The 23,452-nt window shown below is 46.2% G+C and overlaps 1 protein-coding gene across 1 annotated transcript in view; it reads right to left on the reverse strand.

The window, feature by feature from the left end:
• The window catches only part of LOC147120556 (low-density lipoprotein receptor-related protein 1-like), a 2,135,446-nt gene that overhangs the window by 855,015 nt on the left and 1,256,979 nt on the right, over positions 1 to 23,452 (reverse strand). Inside the window, exons 20-21 of the mRNA XM_085986655.1 lie at positions 21,584 to 21,751; positions 7,323 to 7,505 (exon numbers count right to left, since the gene is read on the reverse strand). Of these exons, the coding sequence (XP_085842781.1) occupies positions 7,323 to 7,505; positions 21,584 to 21,751 (351 nt within the window). The remainder of the gene's footprint in view (positions 1 to 7,322; positions 7,506 to 21,583; positions 21,752 to 23,452) is intronic.

Below are 23,452 nucleotides of genomic sequence, written 5' to 3' on the forward strand. Positions count from 1 at the left end.
GCCCTCTGAGAAACTTTTAAAACATAAACTTAAAGGTTCCAGTTGCAAGATTGCAGCTAACAAGGTCTGGGATTCAGTGGGCTGTATATTCAACCTTGGAAGGCATGTCTGGCTAACAAGATAACGACTTGCCATTTTGAAAAAAAGAAAAGCTCACAGACATCAGAAGCAAGGAAATGCTTCAGTAAAAGAAAGCGCATTATCAAAGGAGCTGCGGACATGTCAGCAAGAGTTTTCGATAAGGAGCTATCAAAGTGCGAAACCACAGGAAACGTCTGGTATCGGGCAAGAAGGTGTATTCGGACAATATAAGACAGCAAGAAGAGCATGGCCAGAGGCTAGCCCCTACGGTCGACAGGAAGGAACAGAAGGAAAGGAACTCAAGCGGTTGGGCTCGAAGTCTCGGGGAGCAGAGGCCTGATTAGCTTTCTGACGGTGATCGGTTGCGGTCTGATCAACCTCAGCGCAATTGTCAATAGCCTAGTGAGTACATCCCAGGCCACATAATCCAAGTAACGCAATTAGGCTTTAGAAAGTAAAACATTGTAATTGTTAACAGGTAAAGTCGTGAATAAACACCATTGTACAGATCTTGTTGCTGTCGACTCAGTTTTATTTTGTAACTTGAGAGTCACGAATCATAGTATCCAGACAGATGTTTGGCTTACACGCCAGCATATCTCCTTCATGATCCACCTACATGGCACTGTCCCTTCTTCACAGAAATCACAGAAACCCCACAGTGCAGATAGAGGCCATCTCGGCCCATCGAGCCTGCACCGACACATATCCCACCCGATCCCCGTAACCCCTACACCAACACATATCCCACCCTATCCCTGTAACCCCACGTATTTAATCCCCCTAACACTAAGGGTCAACTTATCATAGCCAATCAACCTAACCCGCACATCTTTGGACTGTGGGAGGAAACCGGAGCACCCGGAGAAAACCCACTCCTACCAGTTTCACTCCTACCAGTTTCAACATACCCAATACATTTTTAGCAATAGCTTCTCTTCTCGTCCCATCCCAGTCACCTTGCAAATGACCTAAGTCTCTATGCTTAACTCTCTCCTGTTCCTTGTCCACATGTTGCCCATCAACAATATTATGCATAGGCATGGTTTCAAGCTTCTAACTTATGTACACACATACACACTGATGACGCCCAGTTGTACGTCTCCATCATCACTTTCAATTCAACATCCATCACTCTGCCGTCAGCTTGTCTGAAATCAAATTAAGAATAAGCCAGAACTTTCAACAACTTAACATTGCTAAGACCAATCATTTTATTCAGTTCCTGCCAAAACATTCCACCCTAGCTGGATTCCATCTCCCGCCCTGGTTGTTTGTTCATGTTGAATCTGACAGTGCTTAACCTTGCTGTCCTGTTTGAGCCTGAGTTGAAATTCAAGCCTTGTATCCTATTATCACGAAGACCATTTGTTGTGTATGTAATAGGTATGTTACTTTAAACCTATGGCCAGGGCAGCACTACTTTGTAGGGCGTAGTGATACCGTAGTACCACTCCTGGCCATAGGGGTATAAATAGTACTGTGGGTACTGATCTCCCCTCAGTTCCCGCCTGTTGGTATTAAGTAAAGACCTACGTTGAATCTTCCAAGCTGTCTCTTCATTATTGGATTAAGTATAGACACATACTTTGTACTGGCGACGAGTAAGGTTCGAACTCACCAGTACACGGTGCAACAAAGGAACGGCAGCAGTACGGAGAGAGAAGGAGAGAGGCTTCTTACCAGCCAGCCTGCAGAGACCAGCGTCGACCGAAGGAGGCCGCCCAGCACTCCGGGTTCGGGAGGAGCGGCAGCAACGGAGCGAGAGAGAGAGGTTTCCAGCGGAGGCTGCAGCAGCTGAGAGAAGAGGCTGAACGGGCGCTCCAGCCACGGGGCAAAAGTCCACCCAGGGCCAGGTAAACTGAAATCCTTCCCGGGGAACGGGAGCTGCAAGGGCCAGAACGGGCAGGCGATCTGGGGAACAAACGGAGCCACGAGGACTAGCAAGCCATGAGAGGGGAAGGCCTTTGTTAATAGCGGCAGTGGCAATAACGGGAGCTGCAAGGGCCAAAAATAACGAAGCTGGAGCGAGGTCATTAGCCACAGCAGGAGAAAAGGCGGGGAAAAACGCCATCTAGTGGACAAAGGGGAAAAGTTTTTTTTTTCTCTTCAGCAGTTTAAAATTAAAAAAAACAAAAACACCATCTAGTGGAGAAAGGTGGGAAAAGCTCTTCAGCAGTTTAAAATGTCTAAAGAAGGCTGGTTGTCAGCATTTGTTGAGGACACAGAAGAGTGGGATGCCTATATCGAAAGGCATGAACTTTATTGCATAGTAAACAAGGTGGAAGATGACAAAAAGGTAGCAACCTTATTAAATTGTATGGGGGCAAAAACATACGGTCTGCTGAGGAATCTTCTTACTCCAGACAAGCCAGCAGACAAAACGTACGCCCAAATTGTTGATACGTTAAAGGAACATTTAAACCCTAAGCCACCATTTATAGCGGAAAGGTACCGCTTCTACAGACGCGACCAAAGGAATGATGAGTCGCAGGCAGCCTATTTAGCCGAGCTCAGAAGGTTGTCCAAACATTGCCAGTTTGGAGCCATTTTGGCGGACGCGATCAGAGACAGATTTGTCTGTGGCATGTTAAATGAGAGTACATGAAAACGGTTGCTAGCCAAGAAACAGCTCAGCCTAGATCAGGCGATTGAAATAGCATTGACCCACGAAGCAGCAGCACAGGGTGCTGCTCAAATGCGACAAAACACAACCTGCTATGACACCCATGAGGCGACATTTCACAAAGGTAAATGCTACCGTTGTGGCAAAACCACCCACGACCAAAGTAATTGTTGATTTCGTGATAAAATATGTCGGCAGTGTGGAAAAAAGGGGCATATAGCGAAAGTTTGTCGGTCGGGTACGAAACCCAATAGTGGGGGCAGTCCGAGCAGTACCAAGGCAAGGACAAAAATACATAAGATGTCTGACAGTAGCTCAGACGAGTCACAGGAAGGCACAAAAGCAGAGCCTAAAGGTCTGGGATGTCTCAAGTTATATGGTGTAGACAAAACGGAGGACCACAGCACAATGTGGGTTAAAATGAAGGTAGCAGGCGTCGAAGTTAATATGGAGCTGGACACGGGTTCGGCCCTATCAGTAATTAATGAACAAGATTATAACAGGCTGTTCAAACGCATTCCCTTAAAGGATACGGAAATTAAATTAAAAACATATACGGGACAAAAAGTTTACCCGAAGGGAAAAATGCAAGTAACAGTTAAATACAACGGCAGGAAAGTGCCAGGATTTTATTTATACGTCCTACCAAACGGTGGACCATCACTTTTGGGTAGGGAATGGATAAGAAAAATCCATTTCGACTGGAAGTCGATACACGAGTTAAAAGTAGAGACCACCAAGGATGATACAACCATTACAAGCAGGCTGTCGAAAATATTGGCAAAAACGCCAGAGGTGTTCCAACAAGGGCTGGGGACCTTAAAGGACATTAGAGCAAAAATAACTATTGCTCAAGACGCAAACCCCAAGTTTTGTAAGGCCAGACCGGTGCCTTACGCCATTCGGCCAGCTGTGGAAGCAGAACTGGATGCCTTAGAGAGTGCAGGTGTCCTTACAAAGATTGAGTGGAGTGAGTGGGCCACGCCCATCATCCCAGTTATAAAGAAATCTGCAAATAACACACCGGGGGAACCAAAGAAGGTTCGCATTTGCGGGGATTTTAAGATAACTATTAACCCAGTCCTGCACACGGTACAGTATCCGCTGCCGCGGATAGAGGACATATTCGCATCGTTAGCTGGGGGTAGACACTTTATGAAGATTGACCTTTGTCAAGCTTATTTACAGATGGAGGTGGAACAGGACTCGAAAAAGCTCCTAACGATTAACACACACAAGGGATTGTACCAGTACAATCGCCTGGTATTTGGTGTGGCGTCCGCCCCGGCAATATGGCAGAGGACCATGGAACAGGTCCTACAGGGCATTCCAGGAATGCAGTGCTACCTGGATGACATCCTGGTGACAGGACAAATGGATAACGACCACCTCGCTAACCTGGAGCGAGTACTTCTGCGGTTGCAACAATACGGACTCAGGGCGAACAAGCAGAAATGTGAGTTTTTCCAGGAACGTCTCTCATACTGTGGTCACATTATAGATAAGGAAGGCCTGCATAAGTCCCCGGAAAAGATCGAGGCAGTAGTGAAGGCCCCGCCCCCTGAGAATGTATCTCAGTTACGATCATTCTTAGGCCTTATAAACTATTACCATAAGTTCCTCCCGAACTTATCGTCCATTTTACATCCACTAAATTCCTTGCTGCAAAAGGGAGTCTCCTGGAATTGGGACGAAGCGTGTGAGGCTGCTTTTAAAAAGGGTAAACAACTCATTACATCAAAGGAAGTGCTCGCACACTTTGACCCAAAAATGCCAATGAGGTTGGCATGTGACGCCTCCCCATACGGTATAGGGGCAGTGTTGTCACACAAATTTCCCAACGGGACGGAGAGGCCAATAGCATTTGCCTCAAGGTCGTTAACTACAGCCGAAAGAAACTATGCGCAAATCGACAGGGAGGCCCTCAGTCTGGTGTGGGGTGTAAAAAAATTCCACCACTACCTGCATGGGCAACGTTTCACACTACTGACGGATCATCAACCGTTGGTGTCGATATTTAATCCAACAAAAGGGGTGCCCCTGATGACGGCCCAAAGGCTACAGAGATGGTCACTGTTCTTCGGAGCACACCAGTACCTTATTGAATATAAGGGTACCAAACAGCATGGCAATGCGGAGGGCCTGTTGCGGCTACCCTTGCCTGCCGAGATCGAAGAGATAGTACAGGACCCCGTGGAAATATATCATACGGCTGTTATGGAACACTTGCCCATCACCAGCCAATGTATCGAGCGGGAAACATGGAACGACCCGACATTGGCAAGGGTTTACGAGTTAACCGTGAAAGGCTGGCCGGCACAGGGTGACGCATCATTGCCGGCGTTTTCGGCAAGGAAGGACCAGTTGTCCGTCTGCCAGGGCACATTGATGTGCGGAGCCAGGGTGGTGGTCCCTCAAAAATTACAACATAAAATGTTGCAGGACTTACACGAAGGTCATTTGGGGGGTGTCAAAATGAAAAGCCTCGCCAGAGCCTACGTCTGGTGGCCCGGCATTGACAGGGACATTGAGGAAGTAGCAAAAGCGTGCCAAGGGTGCCAGATGGTACAGAACATACCAGCACAAGCCCCAGTACATCCGTGGGAGTGGCCCTCAACGCCATGGCAAAGGATCCACGTGGACTTCGCTGGCCCCTTCCTGGATGCGATGTTCCTTATTGTAGTGGACGCCCATTCAAAATGGCCGGAGGTCGTAAAGATGTCATCAACGACAGCCGAAAAGACGGTCGCAGTCTTAAGGACCATTTTTGCCTGAAACGGGGTGCCCGAGCAAGTCTGTTCGGACAATGGGCCACAATTTGTGGCAGAAGAATTTCAAGCATTCCTAAAAAGGAATGGAGTGCGACATTATACGTCCGCACCATATCATCCGGCTACAAATGGGCTGGCAGAGCGCTTTGTACAGACTTTTAAAAAGGCCATCAAGGCGATGGGGGAGGAAAGGTTGCCACTACAACACAAGGTGGACAACTTCCTATTCGCATACCGTAATGCTGCACATACGGTGACCAACCAGGCCCCCGCCGTCATGTTCTTTAATAGAAGGTTAAGGTCTCGCCTTGAATTGCTCAGACCAAACATTCGGAGAGATGTGGAAAACCGAGTATTTCGTAGGGCTCCTGACAGACAGACACGGAGCTTCGAGGTGGGGCAGCAAGTGTTGGCCCGTGATTATCGGAATGAAAAGTGGCGGTCTGGTACGATAAAGGCCCGCCAGGGACCCTTGATGTACACAGTTGAGACAGGGGAAGGCATAATCAGACGACATGCTGATCAACTTGTGGAGTCCAGAAACCCAACTGATTCACTACCTCAAACGTCTCAGCACATTGTTACAGCGGAATCACGGCCCAGCTCGTCATTACAGAGGTCTCAGGATTGTGAGGAGTTCAGCACTCCAGTAATCTCCACGGCACAGGATGTGCCATCAGACACCGACGAGTCCAGCGATGAAGGGGTGACGGAAGTACCGCCGCCTACACCGAGACCGACTAGAGAAAGACGTTATCCTAGTCGAGATAGGAGGCCTCCTCAGAGACTGAATCTATAACATGTTTCTGTTTATATATATATATAAGTAGACAACTCTTGATGTAAATATGTTATGTATATTGTGTTACCAAATGTTATTAGCCCTAGTTATGGGGCATCTATTGACTTAATTGCACGGGTACGTTTTAATTAAAAGGGGAGGAATGTTGTGTACGTAATAGGTATGTACTTTAAACCTATGGCCAGGGCAGCACTACTTTGTAGGGCGTAGTGATACCGTAGTACCACTCCTGGCCATAGGGGTATAAATAGTACTGTGGGTACTGATCTCCCCTCAGTTCCCGCCTGTTGGTATTAAGTAAAGACCTACGTTGAATCTTCCAAGCTGTCTCTTCATTATTGGATTAAGTATAGACACATACTTTATACCATTGGTTTCCACCTTTGCAACATTGTCCTTCTCTGCCCAATTAAACTTTCATCCATGCCAATGCCATTGCCAGGCTAGACTTCTTGAATGCTCTCTCTGCCAGTCTCCTGAGCTCAATCCTACAAAGTTCCCAATGATCCAATGCTCCACCATCTACATCTTATGCCATTGCACAATCATATCACTTCTGTTTTCTCCAACTTTCATTGGCTACCATTCCCTGAATTCAATGAATTTTAATTCCTTGTCCTCAGTTATATATCCATTCATGACTTTAACCCTCCTGCACCTCTGCAATCTCCTCCAGCTCCATTATCCCAACTCACACTCTACACTCTTCTGACTTTAGTCTTCTGTATATCGTCCCTTCTGCTTTACCATTAATGGCAGACTTTTCAGCTAACTCTATACTTGATTCTGGAACTCTATCCCTGAACCATCCACCATGCCACTTTTCTCCCCTCTTTCAAAACTCTCCTCAAAATGTAGTTGTTTTGCCATGCTTTCAGCCACTGCCCCCAGCTATTCTTCTACTACTGCTTGGCATTGCTTTTGCTTCTGATGTTTGTTACTTTAAAGATGCTATATAAATGTTGAGACAATGTTGTTGTTGAGACAAAGTTACTGTACCATTATACTGGTGTGGTGCATTATCTATGAACATTAATCATACCTGTGTCTTGACACTTAAACTCTGAGTGGGAGTCACAGGTTCTTGTGTTTCCTTCACAGCTGATTTCGTCACTGCCATCTTCACAGTCCCAGTCTCCATCGCAATGCCATCGCAGTGGAACACAATTACCATCCATATAACACTGAAATTGTTTTCTGTGACAACCACCAGGTGGCCTTGTGGCTGTAGGGACAATACAAACAATACATTTACCAATGCAATTATTTGAGAAAAAAATGATAAGGCTATGGCAACTATATTAATTGTACTGTACTTTCTTCAGTACTTTTATTATTCATGTTTTACTTAAATTCCCCAGCGCCCTTTACCTTTGTGTTTTAATCCACATACACAGCATTATGTTTAGCTGTGCCTGTGGTCTGGTTAATGCTGGAGTACTATATCAAAATGGAATGCTTCAGTAGAAGTTCATTGGTATAGGTGTTAAAATATTAATTTACATGTAAAGTAAAAAACCACAAATGTTCATTGAAACAAAAGTGTTCACTGTTTATAGGTAAACCTTTCTCAGATATGACTAATTCTGCAAGCTAGAGGAAGACAAGAACAAACTCTGAATACTTTAATAATATGTATTCTGATTTTTTACAGGGCACAGTAAAACGGATTTGATAATGATTTCAGAACTCATAGGCACGTGCCTAATAATAGATAAGTTAACAATTGTTAAGTCCTTTTGTTTAGAGCAAAAGGGCACGTCCTTTTCTCTTATGTCTATCAGTAGTAACCCACAGACTGCTTTGTCAAGCTGTTACAATGAAATCGTCACAAATGGCGCATGAGTACTTTGAGGGTGTGACTCAGGCAGCATTATGGTGTCTTAAATAGCCCCCATCATCAATGACTGAACAGAGCAAGAAACCGATTAAGCAGAACAAAAGGTCGTGTGAAATAGAGATCCCTTGTTTTATGCATATGTGACAAACAACATAGCCTTCTAAAATAACAACAGAAAATGCTGGAAAAACTCAGCAAGTCAGGCAACATCCGTGGAGAGAAATTTGAGTTGACGTTTCGGGTTTGACCCTTCTTCAAAACTGGAGAGAAAAGGAACTAGATCGAAGGCAGGGCTGCGATCGGACAAAAGAATAAAAGAACCAAAAGAAGTAAAAGAGATTAGAAGCTAGACGAGATGGTAATAGGCTGTGATTAGGTGTAAAGTGTACTGGCAGGGCAAAAGATAGCTGCCAGGTGTGAGAGAGAAACAAAAGGAAAGGGGGGGGGGGGGAAGGAAAGGAGTGGAAAAATACAAGTGAAAATGAAATAGGGGCCGAGGTTATGATCTGAAATTGTTGAACTCGATATTGAGACCGGAAGGCTGCAGACTGCCTAATCGGAAGATGAGGTGCTGTTCCTCGAGTTTACGTTGAGCTTCCGTGGAACAGTACAAGAGGCCAAGGACGGTGAGGTCCGAGTGGGAATGGAGCGGTGAATTGAAATGACAGGCGACCGGAAGCTCGGGGTCACCCTTACGGACTGAACGGAGGTGTTCCGCAAAGCGGTCACCCAATCTGCGTTTGGTCTCCCCAATGTAGAGGAGACCGCATCGTGAGCAGCGAATACAGTATACTAGATTGCGAGAAGTACAAGTAAATCGCTGTTTCACCTGGAAGGGGTGTTTGGGGCCCTGGACAGTGGGGAGGGGGGAGGTATAGGGGCAGGTGTTACATCTCCTCCGCTTGCACGGGAAGGTGCCAGGCGAAGGGGAAGGGCTGTTTGGGGTGATAGAGGAGTGGACTAGGGTGTCTCGGAGAGAGCGGTCCCTGCGGAATGCTGAAAGGGGAGGGAAGGGGAAGATACGTTTGGTGGTGGGATCACTTTGGAGGTAGCGGAAATGCCGGAGGATGATCCGTTGAATGTGGAGGCTGGTGGGGTGAAAGGTGAGGACAAGGGGAACCCTATCGTGGTTCCGGGAGGGAGGGGCAGGGGTGAGGGCAGAGGTGCGGGAGATAGAACTGACACGGTCGAGGGCAGTGTCAACCACGGTAGAGGGGAATCCTCGGTTGCGGAAAAAGGAAGACATGTCTGAAGCACTGGTGTGGAAGGTGGCATCGTCGGAGCAGATACGGCGGAGGCGGAGAAACTGGGAGAATGGAATAGAGTCCTTACAGGAAGCGGGGTGGGAGGAAGTGTAGTCCAGGTAGCTGTGGGAGTCAGTGGGCTTGTAGTAAATATTGGTCGATAACCTATCCCCAGAGATGGAGACGGAGAAGTCGAGGAAGGGAAGGGAAGAGTCAGAGATGGACCATGTGAAGGTGAGGGAAGGGTGGAAATTGGAGGCAAAGTGAATGAAATTGTCAAGTTCGGGGCGAGAGCAGGAAACGGCACCGATACAGTCATCAATGTATCGGAAAAAGAGGTGAGGGAGGGGACCCGAGTAGGACTGGAACAAAGATTGTTCCACATAGCCCACGAAAAGGCAGGCATAGCTAGGACCCATGCGGGTACCCATGGCAACACCTTTGATTTGGAGGAAATGAGTGGAGTTAAAGGAGAAGTTGTTCAATGTGAGAACAAGTTCAGCCAGGCGGAGGAGGGTCGTGGTGGATGGGGACTGGTCGGGCCTCTGTTCGAGGAAGAAGCGGAGTGCCCTCAGGCCATCCGGGTGGGGGATGGAGGTGTAGAGGGATTGTACGTCCATGGTGAAAAGGAAGCGGTTGGGGCCAGGAAACTGGAAACTGTTAAAGTGGCGGAGGGCGTCCGAAGAGTCGCGGATGTAGGTGGGAAGAGACTGGACAAGGGGAGAAAAGATAGAGTCAAGATAGGAAGAGATAAGTTCCGTAGGGCAAGAACAGGCTGAAACGATGGGTCTACCAGGGCAGTCCTGTTTGTGGATCTTGGGAAGGAGGTAGAAGCGGGCTGTGCGGGGTTGGGGAACTATGAGGTTGGTGGCAGCGGGGGGAAGATCTCCAGAGGAGATGAGGTCAGTGACAGTCTTGGAAACGGTGGTTTGATGTTCGGTAGTGGGGTCATGGTCCAGGTGGAGGTAGGAGCAGGTGTCGGAGAGTTGGCGTTCAGCTTCCGCTAGGTAGAGGTCAGTGCGCCAAACAACAACAGCACCACCCTTGTCAGCGGGTTTAATGACAATGTCAGGGTTGGATCTAAGAGAATGGAGTGCTGCAAGTTCAGAGGGAGGTAGGTTGGAGTGAGTGAGGGGAGCGGAGAAATGGAGACGGCCGATGTCACGGCGGCAGTTAGCGATGAAAAGATCTAGAGAGGGTAAGAGGCCAGGGGGAGGGGTCCAGGTAGAATGGGAATTCTGCAAGCGGGAGAAAGGGTCAGTTGTGCGGGGGGAGGACTCCTGGCCAAAGAAGTGGGCACGGAGACGAAGGCAGCGGAAAAAGAGCTCAGCATCGTGCCGAGCTCGAAATTCATTGAGGTGGGGGCGTAAGGGGATGAAGCTCAGGCCTTTGCTGAGGACTGATCGTTCAGGGTCAGAGAGTGGAAGGTCAGAGGGGATAGTGAACACACGGCAGGGGGTGAGATTGGGAGAAGGGGGGTCAGAGGAAAGTGAAGGGGAAGAAGGTTCCGGAGGGGCGTTGGTGTCCAAGAGTTGATGAAGCTTGCGATCCTTGACATCGGAAAGGAAGAAGAAAAGTTTTTTGTTGAAGCGTCGGATGAGTCGAAGGATGAAGTGGAACTGAGGACCCGGACAGCTTTGAGATAGAGTGCGCCGGTGTTGCTGAAGAGAGAAGTCGAGTGTGTTCATGTGGCGCTGCATGGCGTTGAGCGTGGATCTCAGGATGCGGCGAGAGCAGTAGTTCGAGGAACGATGAATATCTTGGAGATATTTGTAATCCTGGGTGGATCCGAAGCACGAAGGGTGGAAGTTTAGTTGGAATCCACGTGGAGTAAGTCGGAACCGGAGACAGTTGCTGAGGAAAATGATGCGGCTGTGAAACCGAGTCTTGGCAGATACCTGATCAAACACGAGAAGGGAAACTGAAAGTAATGAAGATGAACAAGGTTGAAGAGCCAAACGGAGATCCCGTCGCAGAGAAGAGCAGAACTTCTTCAAGGTAGGCATTCCTAGAAGACCATCTCGTCTAGCTTCTAATCTCTTTTACTTCTTTTGGTTCTTTTATTCTTTTGTCCGATCGCAGCCCTGCCTTCGATCTAGTTCCTTTTCTCTCCAGTTTTGAAGAAGGGTCAAACCCGAAACGTCAACTCAAATTTCTCTCCACGGATGTTGCCTGACTTGCTGAGTTTTTCCAGCATTTTCTGTTGTTATTTCGGATTTCCAACATCTGCAGTATTTTGCTATAGCCTTCTAAAAGTTCAATCAATCATTCATGCATGAACCTGCATGATGTCCAATTCATTTGTACACCACACATACAGCCTTCCACTCTATGGAACGAAAAATGACATATTATTCTGTAATATTCCACTGGCAGATTTACCTTTGACTCTCCTCTCATCCACAACAGCTATTTGCCATTGTGGAAATCCCCAAATAATCTAAATGGGGATTTAGAATGATTAATACAACTTGTTGAAGCACAAAATGCTATACAATCACTTAGCTGGTTAAGAAGCAAGTGAAAACTTCTAGCTTGAAAAATGAAATATTTCAACAATGTATAAATATTCTTTTAAATCAGCTTCATTTTCTAGTTGAACTGCATGCACTGTAGATATGCTATATGGAGTCTGTAAGTTTATTTATTTCAGAACCAGCATTCGCAGTATAGACAGTTCATAAAGAAATACCTAATTGTATTTTCAACCACTATTTGTTCACTTTTCAAGCACTCTTCAGAGTTGAATACTTCAATAGTTCCAGGGTTAATATCAGATACATTTTCAACTTGCTGTCTGGACAGTGAACAGGCACTGTGAATCAGCCACCTGTTATAGAAACCACCTGATTTCTCATTTCCATTGATTTGAGCGCTTTCTCTAATGCCAATTTTATACATGGGTAGCAAATTGAAAATCTACGCCAGGATTCCCAAGACAGTGTTCAACTGCCACTGCAGGGAGGTAAAACCCATCTTGCATGACAGTAGGAACTAATGAAGTGCCTTTCATGCTTACAATAGTCACTACCAAAGTAAAAATAAATTATGAAGATAAATGTATATAGATCATGTGGTCTGAGAGCTAGGAAGGCATATGGCGATGTATTTGTGTCTTTAAACTTATGATACCATAAAAATCATAAATCAGCTTTAAAGTTTTAATTTAAATATACTTGGTAGAGAACAATGGCCTAGAAATTCACTGGCCTTAGCGCCGCTTTTGAGGCGCTAGAGGGCCTAGCGCCGAAGTTATGGCCAGTTTAGAAATTGACAGGGGCCCTAAATCAGCGTTAGGCCGGTAGCGCTGCGCCGGCACCGATGACGTCATCGGTGTGCGCAGCGTCCCGGTTGCCATGGTAACCCGCCCGAACTCGGAAATTGAGTTGCAGCCGCCTCGCCCGTGGCAGCCGCAAGCAACGTTCTGGCAGAGGTGCCTTACAGAACTTTGCGCCGGCGCATTAAAGGCCCCGCGGCGGCCGGCCGCTTTCCCGCCGGCCGCCTGGCCGCAGCTCCCTCCCCGGACATCCCCCCCCCCCCCCCCCCGCCGGAACAGAAGCAAGCCCGGCACTTGTCCGAGGTGCCGGGCTCATTTTTAAAAAGATTATCGCGGGCCGCGGCCGGGTGCAGGCAGCTCCTCCTTAACGGAAGGAGGAGGCCTGCACTTCCCGAGCCTGCCGCACTGCAGCGGGCGCCGCAGCGCCGGAATAGCGCCGCAATGCGGCGCGTGGCGCCAGTTTTGAGGTGCTGAGACCCCTCAGTAGCGCCGGCAGCCGTTTGGGCGCGGCGCTACTGAATTTTTGGCGCGCGCAGGGGGACTTAGCGCCGGCACTAACTTCCGGCGCTAAAGCCCTCGCTGCGCCAAAACCGAATTTCTAGGCCCTGATCCCTTGGTTAGTGTTGAGATATTGCTTGTGAGTTACCTGGCCAACCTGAAGTGGAGTTGTTTCTCATTGCTTGTCAAGACATATTCTCTATTTTATTTTGAAGACATGGGGTAAATAGAATACTCAATCTACATCTGTGGACAGATATTTTCAGTTAACTCGTGTGTAAGCATCGAACGCAGGCCCCAAGTTCATTTCAGACTTTTTGAATGATTGTTACCAACAGCCTGTTTGGAGAAGATGGGAGGGGCCCAGGTGTTCTTGATGGACAGGAGATTTCAGCCAGGCCTACAAACTAATTATGGGAGAATTTCTGGGCAGACAGAATTCTCTGGGAAGACAATGGGCCTGGGCTAGGTGACCCATTGGAGTGAGCACCTAGATGAGATAGCCCCGAAGGCAGGAACCGGAAAAAGAGGGCCATTGTAAATTAATTGGGAGCCACTTAACCCAGGATCAGGTGAGAAGTGCAGCCCATTATCTGCCATCAAGACAAGCACCTAGATGGGATAGCCCAAAAAGGCAGGAAACCAGACAAAGAAGACAAAGAAAGGTGATTAAAAACACATTACTGCAACTACACAGACCAGAGTGAACTTTTAGGACATAGAGAAGGGAGCTTTGCCATTTTCTCTCTCTCTCTCTCGCTTGCTCAAAACCACCACGAGCGACAAGAGCCTTGCCTTGCTCTTCGACTGTAGGAACGAACTTCGAAACTGGGACTTGGATAATGCATCGGCAATACGGAACCAGGAGACATGTTCTACATGGGGAAGCAGCGAGCAAGAAAATGGACAATCGGGATGAGCATTGTCCAAGCACACGCATCCTTAAGACCACCAGTACTGTGTGAGGGGGTGTTGTATGTCCCAACCAAGCCAGAGGGGTTTAGTGGGGAGGTTCTGTGTGTATTTTATACTCTGTATGCAACACAGTGTGATTTTAGGCGTCTTAATACGAGACAGGAGCCTATTCAACGGGCCAAGTTGTATTGTTGTATTGTTTGTTTTACGCCACCAGGCATTTTACGTACTGGAGGCGGGTGTGTGTGTTAACCTTATTAAACACCATACGGTTGAGTCTGAAAAGCTTGTCTGTGTACCAATCCTGTTAACCGTAATTCCTGTCGTATAGAACTAAGTAGGAGGGGTGATTCGAACCACCAAAGCAAACCACCTACACGTGAGAAAGACCTTAATAAGTCACTTGTAAGTTCAGCATTCCTAAGTTATGTTTGTCTTCACTCAACAACAACATGTACTAATATAGCACCTTTAACATAGTAAAACATCCCAAGGCGCTTCACACAGGAGCGTTATAAACAAAATTTGACACCGAGGCACATAAGGGGATATCAGGGTAGAGGACCAAAAGCTTGATCAAAGAGGTAGTTTTAAGAAGCGGAAAGAGAGGTAGAGAGGATAAAGAGGGAATTCCAGAGCTCAGGGCCTTGACAGCTGAAGGCATGGCCACCAATAGTTGAGCGATTAAAATCGGGGATGCTGAAGAGGCCAGAATTAGAGGAGCGCAGCTATCTCAGAGGGTTGTGGGGTTGGAGGAGATTACAGAGATAGGGAGGGACGAGCCATGAAGGGATTTGAAAACAAGGATGAGAATTTTAAAATCGAGGCCTTGCTTAACAAGGAGCCAATGTAGGTCAGCCGTGGTCCAACAAAAAACTTGCGACTTAAAGAACAGATGGTGGGTGGAGAAAGCGCAGGAGATCCAGCAGCTAGCCGATAACCACGACATGCGTGGATTCTTTAGTGCAGTCAAGACCACCCACGGCCCAAGTGCCCAAGGTCCTACCCCACTGCGGGCCAAGAACGGAGAGGTACTTATCAAGGACAGGGAAGCAGTCAGTGCCCGCTGGAAGGAGCACTTTGAAGATCTCCTTAACTGAGACTTGTCTTCGACGCGAGTGTCATCAACTCCATCCCGCAGCATGCTACCCGCCATCACCTCAGCACAGCCCCAGGCTGGCATGAGGTTGAAAAGACCATCCGACAACTGAAGAACAACAAGGCCTCAGGAGCAGATGGGATCCCTGCCAAGGCACTAAAGCATGGCGGAGAAGCACTACTGGTGTGAATTCATGAACTCATTTCTCTTATCTGGAAGGAGGAGAGCATGCCAGGGGATCTCAAAGATGCCGTAATTGTGACCATCTTCAAGAAAGGTGGCAAGTCTGATTGCAGTAATTACAGAGGAGTTTCCCTGCTGTCTGCCACAGGGAAAGTCATTGCAAGAATCCTCCTCAATCGTCTTCTCCAAGTGGCTGAAGAGCTCCTCCCAGAGTTGCAATGCGGATTCCACCCACTAAGTGGCACAATGGACACGATCTTCACTGCGCGTCAATTACAAGAGAAATGCAGGGAACAGCACCAACCGCTGTACATGGCCTTCTTTGACCTCACAAAGGCCTTCGACACTGTCAACCGCGAGGGATTATGGAGTGTCCTCCTCAAATTCGGCTGCCCTCAAAAGTTTGTCATCATCCTCCGCCTGCTTCACAACAACAGGCAAGCTGTGATCCTGACCAACGGTTCCACCACAGACCCAATTCACATATGGACCGGGGTCAAGCAAGGATGTGTCATCGCTCCAACACTCTTTTCGACCTTCCTTGCTGCAATGCTCCATCTCACCCTCAGTAAGCTCAGTAAACTGGAGTGGAGCTAATTTACAGAACAAACGGTAAACTGTTCAACCTCCGTCACCTCCAGTCCAGATCCAAGGTCATCCCATCCTCTGTCATCGAACTACAGTATGCAGACGACATAGAAACATAGAAGATAGGAGCAGGAGTAGGCCATTCGGCCCCTTGAGCCTGCTCCGCCATTCAATGAGATCATGGCTGATCATTCAAATTCAGTACCCTGTCCCTGCCTTCTCCCCATATCCCTTGATCCCTTTAGCCTTAAGAAATATATCCAACTCCTTCTTGAATATATTTAATGAACTGGCCTCCACCGCCCTCTGTGGCAGAGAATTCCACAGGTTCACCACTCTCTGGGTGAAGAAATTCCTCTTCATCTCAGTCCTAAATGGCTTACCCCTTATCCTTAGACTATGACCCCTGGTTCTGGACTCCCCGGCCATCGGGAACATCCTTCCTGCATCTAGTCTGTCCAGGCCTAACAGAATTTTATAGGTTTTGATGAGATCCCCTCTCAATCTTCTAAACTCCAGTGAGTATAAGCCCAATCGACACAATCTCTCCTCATACGTCATTCCTGCCATCCCAGGTATCAGCCTGGTGAATCTTCGCTGCACTCCTTCCATGGCAAGAACATCCTTCCTCAGATAAGGCGACCAAAACTGCACACAATACTCAAAAGTGCGGTCTCACCAAGGCCCTGTACAACTGCAGCAAGACATCCTTGTTCCTGTACTCGAACCCTCTTGCTACAAAGGCCAACATGCCATTTGCCTTCTTAACCGCCTGCTGCACCTGCATGCTTACCTTCAGCGACTGGTGCACAAGAACACCCAGGTCTCTTTGCACTTCCCCTTCTCCCAATCTATTGCCATTCAAATAATAACCTGCCTTCCTGTTTTTGTCACCAAAGTGGATAACCTCACATTTATCCACATTATACTGCATTTGCCATGTTTCTGCCCAATCACCCAACCTGTCCAAATCGTACTGGAGTTTCACAACATCCTCCTCACAGCATACCCTCCCACCCAGCTTTGTGTCGTCTGCAAATTTGGAGATATTACATCCAATTCCCTCGTCCAGATCATTAATATATATTGTGAACAGCTGGAGTCCTAGGACCGATCCTTGCGGTACCCCACTAGTCACTGCCTGCCACTCGGAAAACCACCCGTTTATTCCAACTCTTTGCTTTCTATCTGCCAACCAGTTCTCTATCCAAGTCAATACCTTGCCCCCAATCCCATGTGCCTTAATTTTGCACGCTAATCTCCTATGCGGGACCTTATCGAAAGCCTTCTGAAAGTCCAAATACATCACATCCACTGATGCTCCCATATCTATTTTACCAGTTACATCCTCATAAAATTCCAGTAGATTAGTCAAGCATGATTTACCTTTTGTAAATCCATGTTGACTTTGTCCGATCCTGTCACTGCTTTCCAAGTGCTCTGCTATTACATCTTTTATAATGGACTCTAGCATTTTCCCCACTACCGATGTAATTCCCCGCTTTTTCTCTACCACCTTTTTTGAATAGTGGGGTAACATTAGCAACCCTCCAATCCATGGGTACTGTTCCAGTGTCTATCGAGTTCTGGAAGATGACCAGCAATGCATCTACTATCTCCAGGGCCACTTCCTTAAGTACCCTAGGATGTAGATTATCGGGCCCTGGTGATTTATTGGCCTTCAATCCCGTCATCTTCCCCAACACCATTTCCCTACAAATACTGATTTCTTTCAGTTCCTCCCTCTCATTAGTCCCTATGTTCCCCGACATCTCTGGGAGGTTACTTGTGTCCTCCTTTGTGAAGACAGAACCAAAATATGTATTTAATTGGTCTGCCATTTCTTTGTTCCCCATTATAAATTCCCCTGATTCTGACTGTAAGGGACCTACGCTTGACTTCACCAATCTTTTTCTCTTCACATATCTATAAAAGTTTTTACAGTCAGTTTTTATGTTTTCTGCAAGCCTACTTTCACAATCTATTTTCCCCTTCTTAATTAATCCCTTTGTCCTCCTTTGCTGAATCCTAAACTGCTCCCAATCCTCAGGTTTGCTGCTTTTTTTGGCCAATTTATATGTCCTCTCTTTGGATCTTATGTTATCCCTAATTTCCCTTGTTAGCCATGGTTGAGTCACCTTTTTTGATTTATTTTTATGCCAAACTGGGATAAACAAATTCTGTAGTTCATCCATGCGATCTTTGAATGTTTGCCATTGCCTATCCACCGTCAACCCTTTGAGTGACATTACCCAATCAATCCTACCCAACTCGCGTCTCATACCATCATAGTTCCCTTTATTTAAATTCAGGACCTTAGTCTCTGAGTCAACTGCTTCACTCTCCATCTTAATGAAGAATTCTATCATATTATGATCGCTCCGACCCAAGAGGCCTCGCACAACAAGATTGCTAATTAATCCTTTCTAATTGCATAATACCCAGTCTAAGATGGCCTGATCCCTAGTTGGTTCCTCGACATATTGGTCCAGGAAACCATCCCGTATACACTCCAGGAATTCCTCCTCCACAGTATTGTTACTAATTTGGTTAGCCCAATCTATAAGTAGATTAAAGTCACCCATGATGACTGCTGTGCCCTTATTGCACGCTTCTCTAATTTCCCTTTTAATGCCATCCCCAACCTCTGCATTACTGTTTGGGGGTCTATACAACACTCCCACTAACGTTTTCTGCCCTTTAGTATTTCTCAGTTCTACCCATACAGATTCCACATCATCAGAGCCAATATGTTTCCTTACAATTGTGTTAATCCCCTCTTTAACCAGCAATGCTACCCCACCTCATTTTCCTTTTTGCCTATCTTTCCTGAATATTGAATACCCCTGGATGTTGAGTTCCCAGCCTTGGTCCCCCTGGAGCCATGTTTCCGTAATCCCAATCATATCATATTCATTTACCTCTATTTGCGCTGCTAATTCATCCACCTTATTACGAATGCTCCTTGCATTAAGACACAAAGCCTTCAGGCTTGTTTTTTTAACGCTCTTAGACCTTTTAGAATTTTAGGTTGAACTCCAAACCATCGGCAACACCATCACCAAAGCGTACGAGAGCATGGGCCTTACACTAAACATCCGTAAGACAAAGTTCCTCTACCAACCTGCCCCCGCCACACAGTACTGCCCCCCGATTATCAAAATCCACAACAAGGCCTTGGACAACATGGACCACTTTCCATACCTCGGGAACCTACTGTCAACAAGGGCAGACGTCGATGGCGAAGTCCAACACCGCCTTCAGTGTGCCAGTGCAACCTTCAGTCGCCGGAGGAAGAGAGTGTTTGAAGACCAGGACCTCAAACCTGGCACCAAGCTCATGGTCTACAGAGCAGTAGTGATACCCCCCCTCATGTATGCCTCAGAGACATGGACCATGTGCAGCAGGCACTTCAAAGCACTGGAGAGGTACCACCAACGCTGCCTCTGCAAGATCCTGCAAATCCATTGGCAGAATAGGCGCAGCAATGTCAGTGTTCTCGCTCAGGCCAACATCCCCAGCATCAAAGCTTTGACCATGCTCGATCAGCTCTGATGAACGGGTCACATCGTCCACATGCCCGATATGAGACTCCCAAAACAAACGCACTACTCGGAGCTCCGACACGGCAGGAGAGCCCCAGATGGGCAGAGGAAATGCTTCAAGGACCCCTCAAAGCCTCCTTGGAAAAGTGCAACATCCCCACCGACACCTGGGAATTCTTGGCCCAAGACTGCTCAAAGTGGAGGAGAAGCATCCGGGAAGGTGCCGAACACCTCGAGTCTCTTCACCGGGAGCAAGCGGAAGCCAATCGCAAACAGCGGAAGGAGCGCACGTCAACCCAAGCACCCCACCCACCCGTCCCTTCAGCTACCGTCTGCCCCACCTGTGACAGAGACTAGGTCCCGCATTGGACTCATCAGTCACTTGAGAACTCTTTCTTACACAAAAGGCATTAAGAGGTATGGGGAGAGAGCAGGAATATGGTGTTGAGATAGAGGATCAGCCATGATCATATTGAATAGTGGAGCAGGCTCGAAGGGCCGATTGGCATACTCTTGCTCCTTTTTTTCTATGTTTCTAATGTGGAAGCAAGTCATCCTCGGTTCCGAGGGACTGCCTAAGAAGAAGATGGTTGAACGGGATTTGGCGCAAGTTGGAATTCAGGCAGCAGAGTCTTGGATAACCTCAAATTTACGGAAGGTAGAAAGCGGGAGACTGGCCAGGAGTGCATTGATAAAATTGATATATAACAGGTATTCATTGGATAGCTTTTATTTATTGTGTTGAAACAGTGAAGCACGTACAAAAGCAAAATACTGCGGATGTTGGAAATCTGAAATAAAAACAGAAAATGCTGGAATTACTCAGCAGGTCAGGTAGCATCTGTGGAGAGAGAAACAGAGATAACGTTTCAGGTCGATGAACTGGAAAAAGTTAGAGATATAACAGGTTTTCAGCAAGTGCAGAGGCTGGGAAAGGGGGGAGGGGAGGGAAGATCTGTGATAAAGTGGAAGGCAGGAGAGATTAAATGACAAAGGGAATGATGATGCAAGGCAAAAGGAGATCGTAATGAAACAAGTAAAAAAGAAAAAATGGGCCTGGAGGATGTGTAAATGGGAATGTCAGAATCACCAGCAACAGCTGCCATCCAAAAAAATGGGGGCAGAGGTTATGATCTGAAATTGTTGACCTCAATGTTGAATCCAGAAGGCTGTAAAATGCCTTAGAATTTAAGCACATATTTTGTTATGGGTTCATCATACGCCTGTAGGAATTATTATAACTTTGAAAAGACTTGTATCATTGTGTGCATTAGTAATTGTGCTTTTCTATCATCAAAAAGAAGTACATATAAAATAGTTTTTTTTTTCTTATCCATGCCTTGTGGTCATTTGGTAGGATTCACTTGTCTTTAAATATCTTCAAATATAATGGCATTCACCATCGGAACACAATTATAAGGTGAAAAAGGTCAATTGGACCATGAAACCAGCTCTTTCTAATGGAACAAATACAATCCGTACTATCCTGAATTTAATCCAATGTGGAGGAAGATATCAATAACTGCTTTTAATAAGACTCCATTCTGCATACTTAGTAGTTTGTGTGGTCCAAAAAGTCTTCCAGTCTCTAATCCTACTTGAAGCTTATGTACACTCCAGTTTTGCAATCACATTTGAAGTTAAATAGGCAGCTTACACTTACATTATCTACGCTCTTGGGCATTTTATAGACCTGGATCGTGTCCACTCTCAATTTTAGTAATTAGCTGAAAGTAGGCGCTGATCCTATATTTAACTGACAACTTCTTGTATGTCAATGCCTACACTGGAGCTATGGGATTATATATTTGCATACATTTCTGGAGTGAGCTAAAGGATGTTTTAAAAAAAATATATGTGGCACAAATCCTTTGATCCTCCACAGGTTCGTCACTTAGGTTTTGCTAAAATTCTATTTGTGGTGCCTTTGTTGCCAACACTTGCTTCTTTCCTCTCCCCACTCGTGCACCACAGATGAAATGTCGTACAGCAATTTGGGAGAGGGAAGATCATGACAACACTTGGCTCACAGTAAATATTTTTGTATATTTCAGGTTTTCCTTAGCTATTACAGCTTTTGAAAATGTACAAGGTTAGTCATTTAGAGCACAGACCTGTTTCCGTACAGTTAGCATGGGTTTCATCGCTAAAATCACCGCAGTCGTTGTCTCCGTCACAGATCCAGTGCTCAGGAACACACCGGCCATTGTTACATTTGAACTGAGTGTTGGAGCAGGAAGGAGAGCAGCCCACTTCATCACTGCCATCCCCACAGTCATCATCTGTAAGAAATGCAACACTATTAAAAATACAAAATCACAAAACTTTGAATCATGGGCCACCGATGGTTAAAAAAAGAAGCCTAATGAGTAGCAACACTAAATTCCATGAAACACAGCTGTTATGGGTGTCACACAGGTTTACAAGAAGTTTTTATAAAATTCTCCTGTTCTTTCCTGAAGACACTGACCTTTGCTGAGGCACAGGTTCCACAGGTGCCAGCAGCCCTCTCGTAACCTTGTCCAACTGGCTATTTTTCATATGTGAGCCTAGACAGTGGGTGTCAGCAGACTATTTGATGTTGGAGGACATCACCGCCTATCCTGATCCTGTCCTCACCTGCTATTTATACACATATACATACTTATTAGCTGTAACTCCCTGATGCAGGAGTGTCGAGGCCATTGCTAGCATTGCAACGGATGCCCTGGGTGTGATCAGCTAACTTAGCATAGACCAGGGTTCAAACGTATGAACTTCTGGGCTATGTTTCAGTACCATCCTTGGTGGTGTAAATCATCGGAAGAGTTGATAATAATTCCAAGCAGAACCTACGGGAACCATGCATCTTGCAGTAAATGTCATTTCATTTTGAAATCATCAGTAATTTTTTGCACCAACAAGAGATACATGAACAGTCGGTATCAGGATAGAGTTGCATCATAAATCATTGAATGCTGCAATTCGATTACAAACTTGAAATCGATTCCTTTTATTTGTTAAAGTTCTCTTACATCTTCGTGAAGGCAAGGGAGAAATCCAAAAAGACCAGAGGAAAGACAGAGTGGTGGTTGTTACAGTCTGCTAAAAAAAGAGTTTCGGCTGACATTGATAGACAGATAATGCCAGAGAAGATTATAAAACCTCACTTGATGTTAGATATTGTTCTCTGTTTATGAAAACATAGACATGTAGGTGAAGCTGAATAACTATAGGAGTTTAGAACAGAAGAGGTACATGAAAGCCACTGGTGACGTGAGTACCGAGTTCCAGAACAAACCTCGAGATGTGTATTGACAGAGAAGTGGAACTAATTGGATAGATCTTTCAAAGAGCTGGCACAGGCATGATGGTTGAATGGCCTCCTTCTGTGCTGTATGTTTCTATGTGTGTGATAATGACACTTAAAATGTTTCTAACTTCCAATAACTTTTTTTTTAGAGATTTCAAATAAAATTTTGAAAGTGCTTTTACTCACAGAATTACATAGAATCTACAGCACAGTAACAGGCCATTCAGCCCAGCTGATTTGCTTGAAACTCCAAATGAGCATCCTCCTCTATTCCCTTCTTCCTGTATACATCAAAATGTGTCAATGGTATCTGCTTCAACCACTCTATGTGGTAGCAAGTTCCACATTCTTTTCTCTCTCCATTTAAACAATTTTTCCCTAAATTACTCAATCTTTCCTTTCAGTTCTGGTAATATCCTTGCAAATCTTGACTGTACTTTCTGCAGTGCTTCAATGGCCTTTTTGTAGCATGGCATATTATTCCAAGTGTGGTCTATATAAAGTTAACTTTACTTCCCTGCTCTTGTAGTCGACTTGTACAACAAAGCTCCAGCTGCTTTCACATCTAGGAACATAGGAACAGGAGTAGGCTATTCAGTGTCTACTGCCTGTTCTGCCATTCAATTAGATCAGGGCTGATATGTATCTCAACTCCATTTATCCGCCTTTGATCCATATCCCTTGATACCCT

The sequence above is a fragment of the Somniosus microcephalus genome, chromosome 4, assembly GCF_052327205.1.
Source record: "Somniosus microcephalus isolate GS21.2 chromosome 4, FLI_Smic_1.0, whole genome shotgun sequence".
Lineage (NCBI taxonomy): Eukaryota > Metazoa > Chordata > Chondrichthyes > Squaliformes > Somniosidae > Somniosus > Somniosus microcephalus.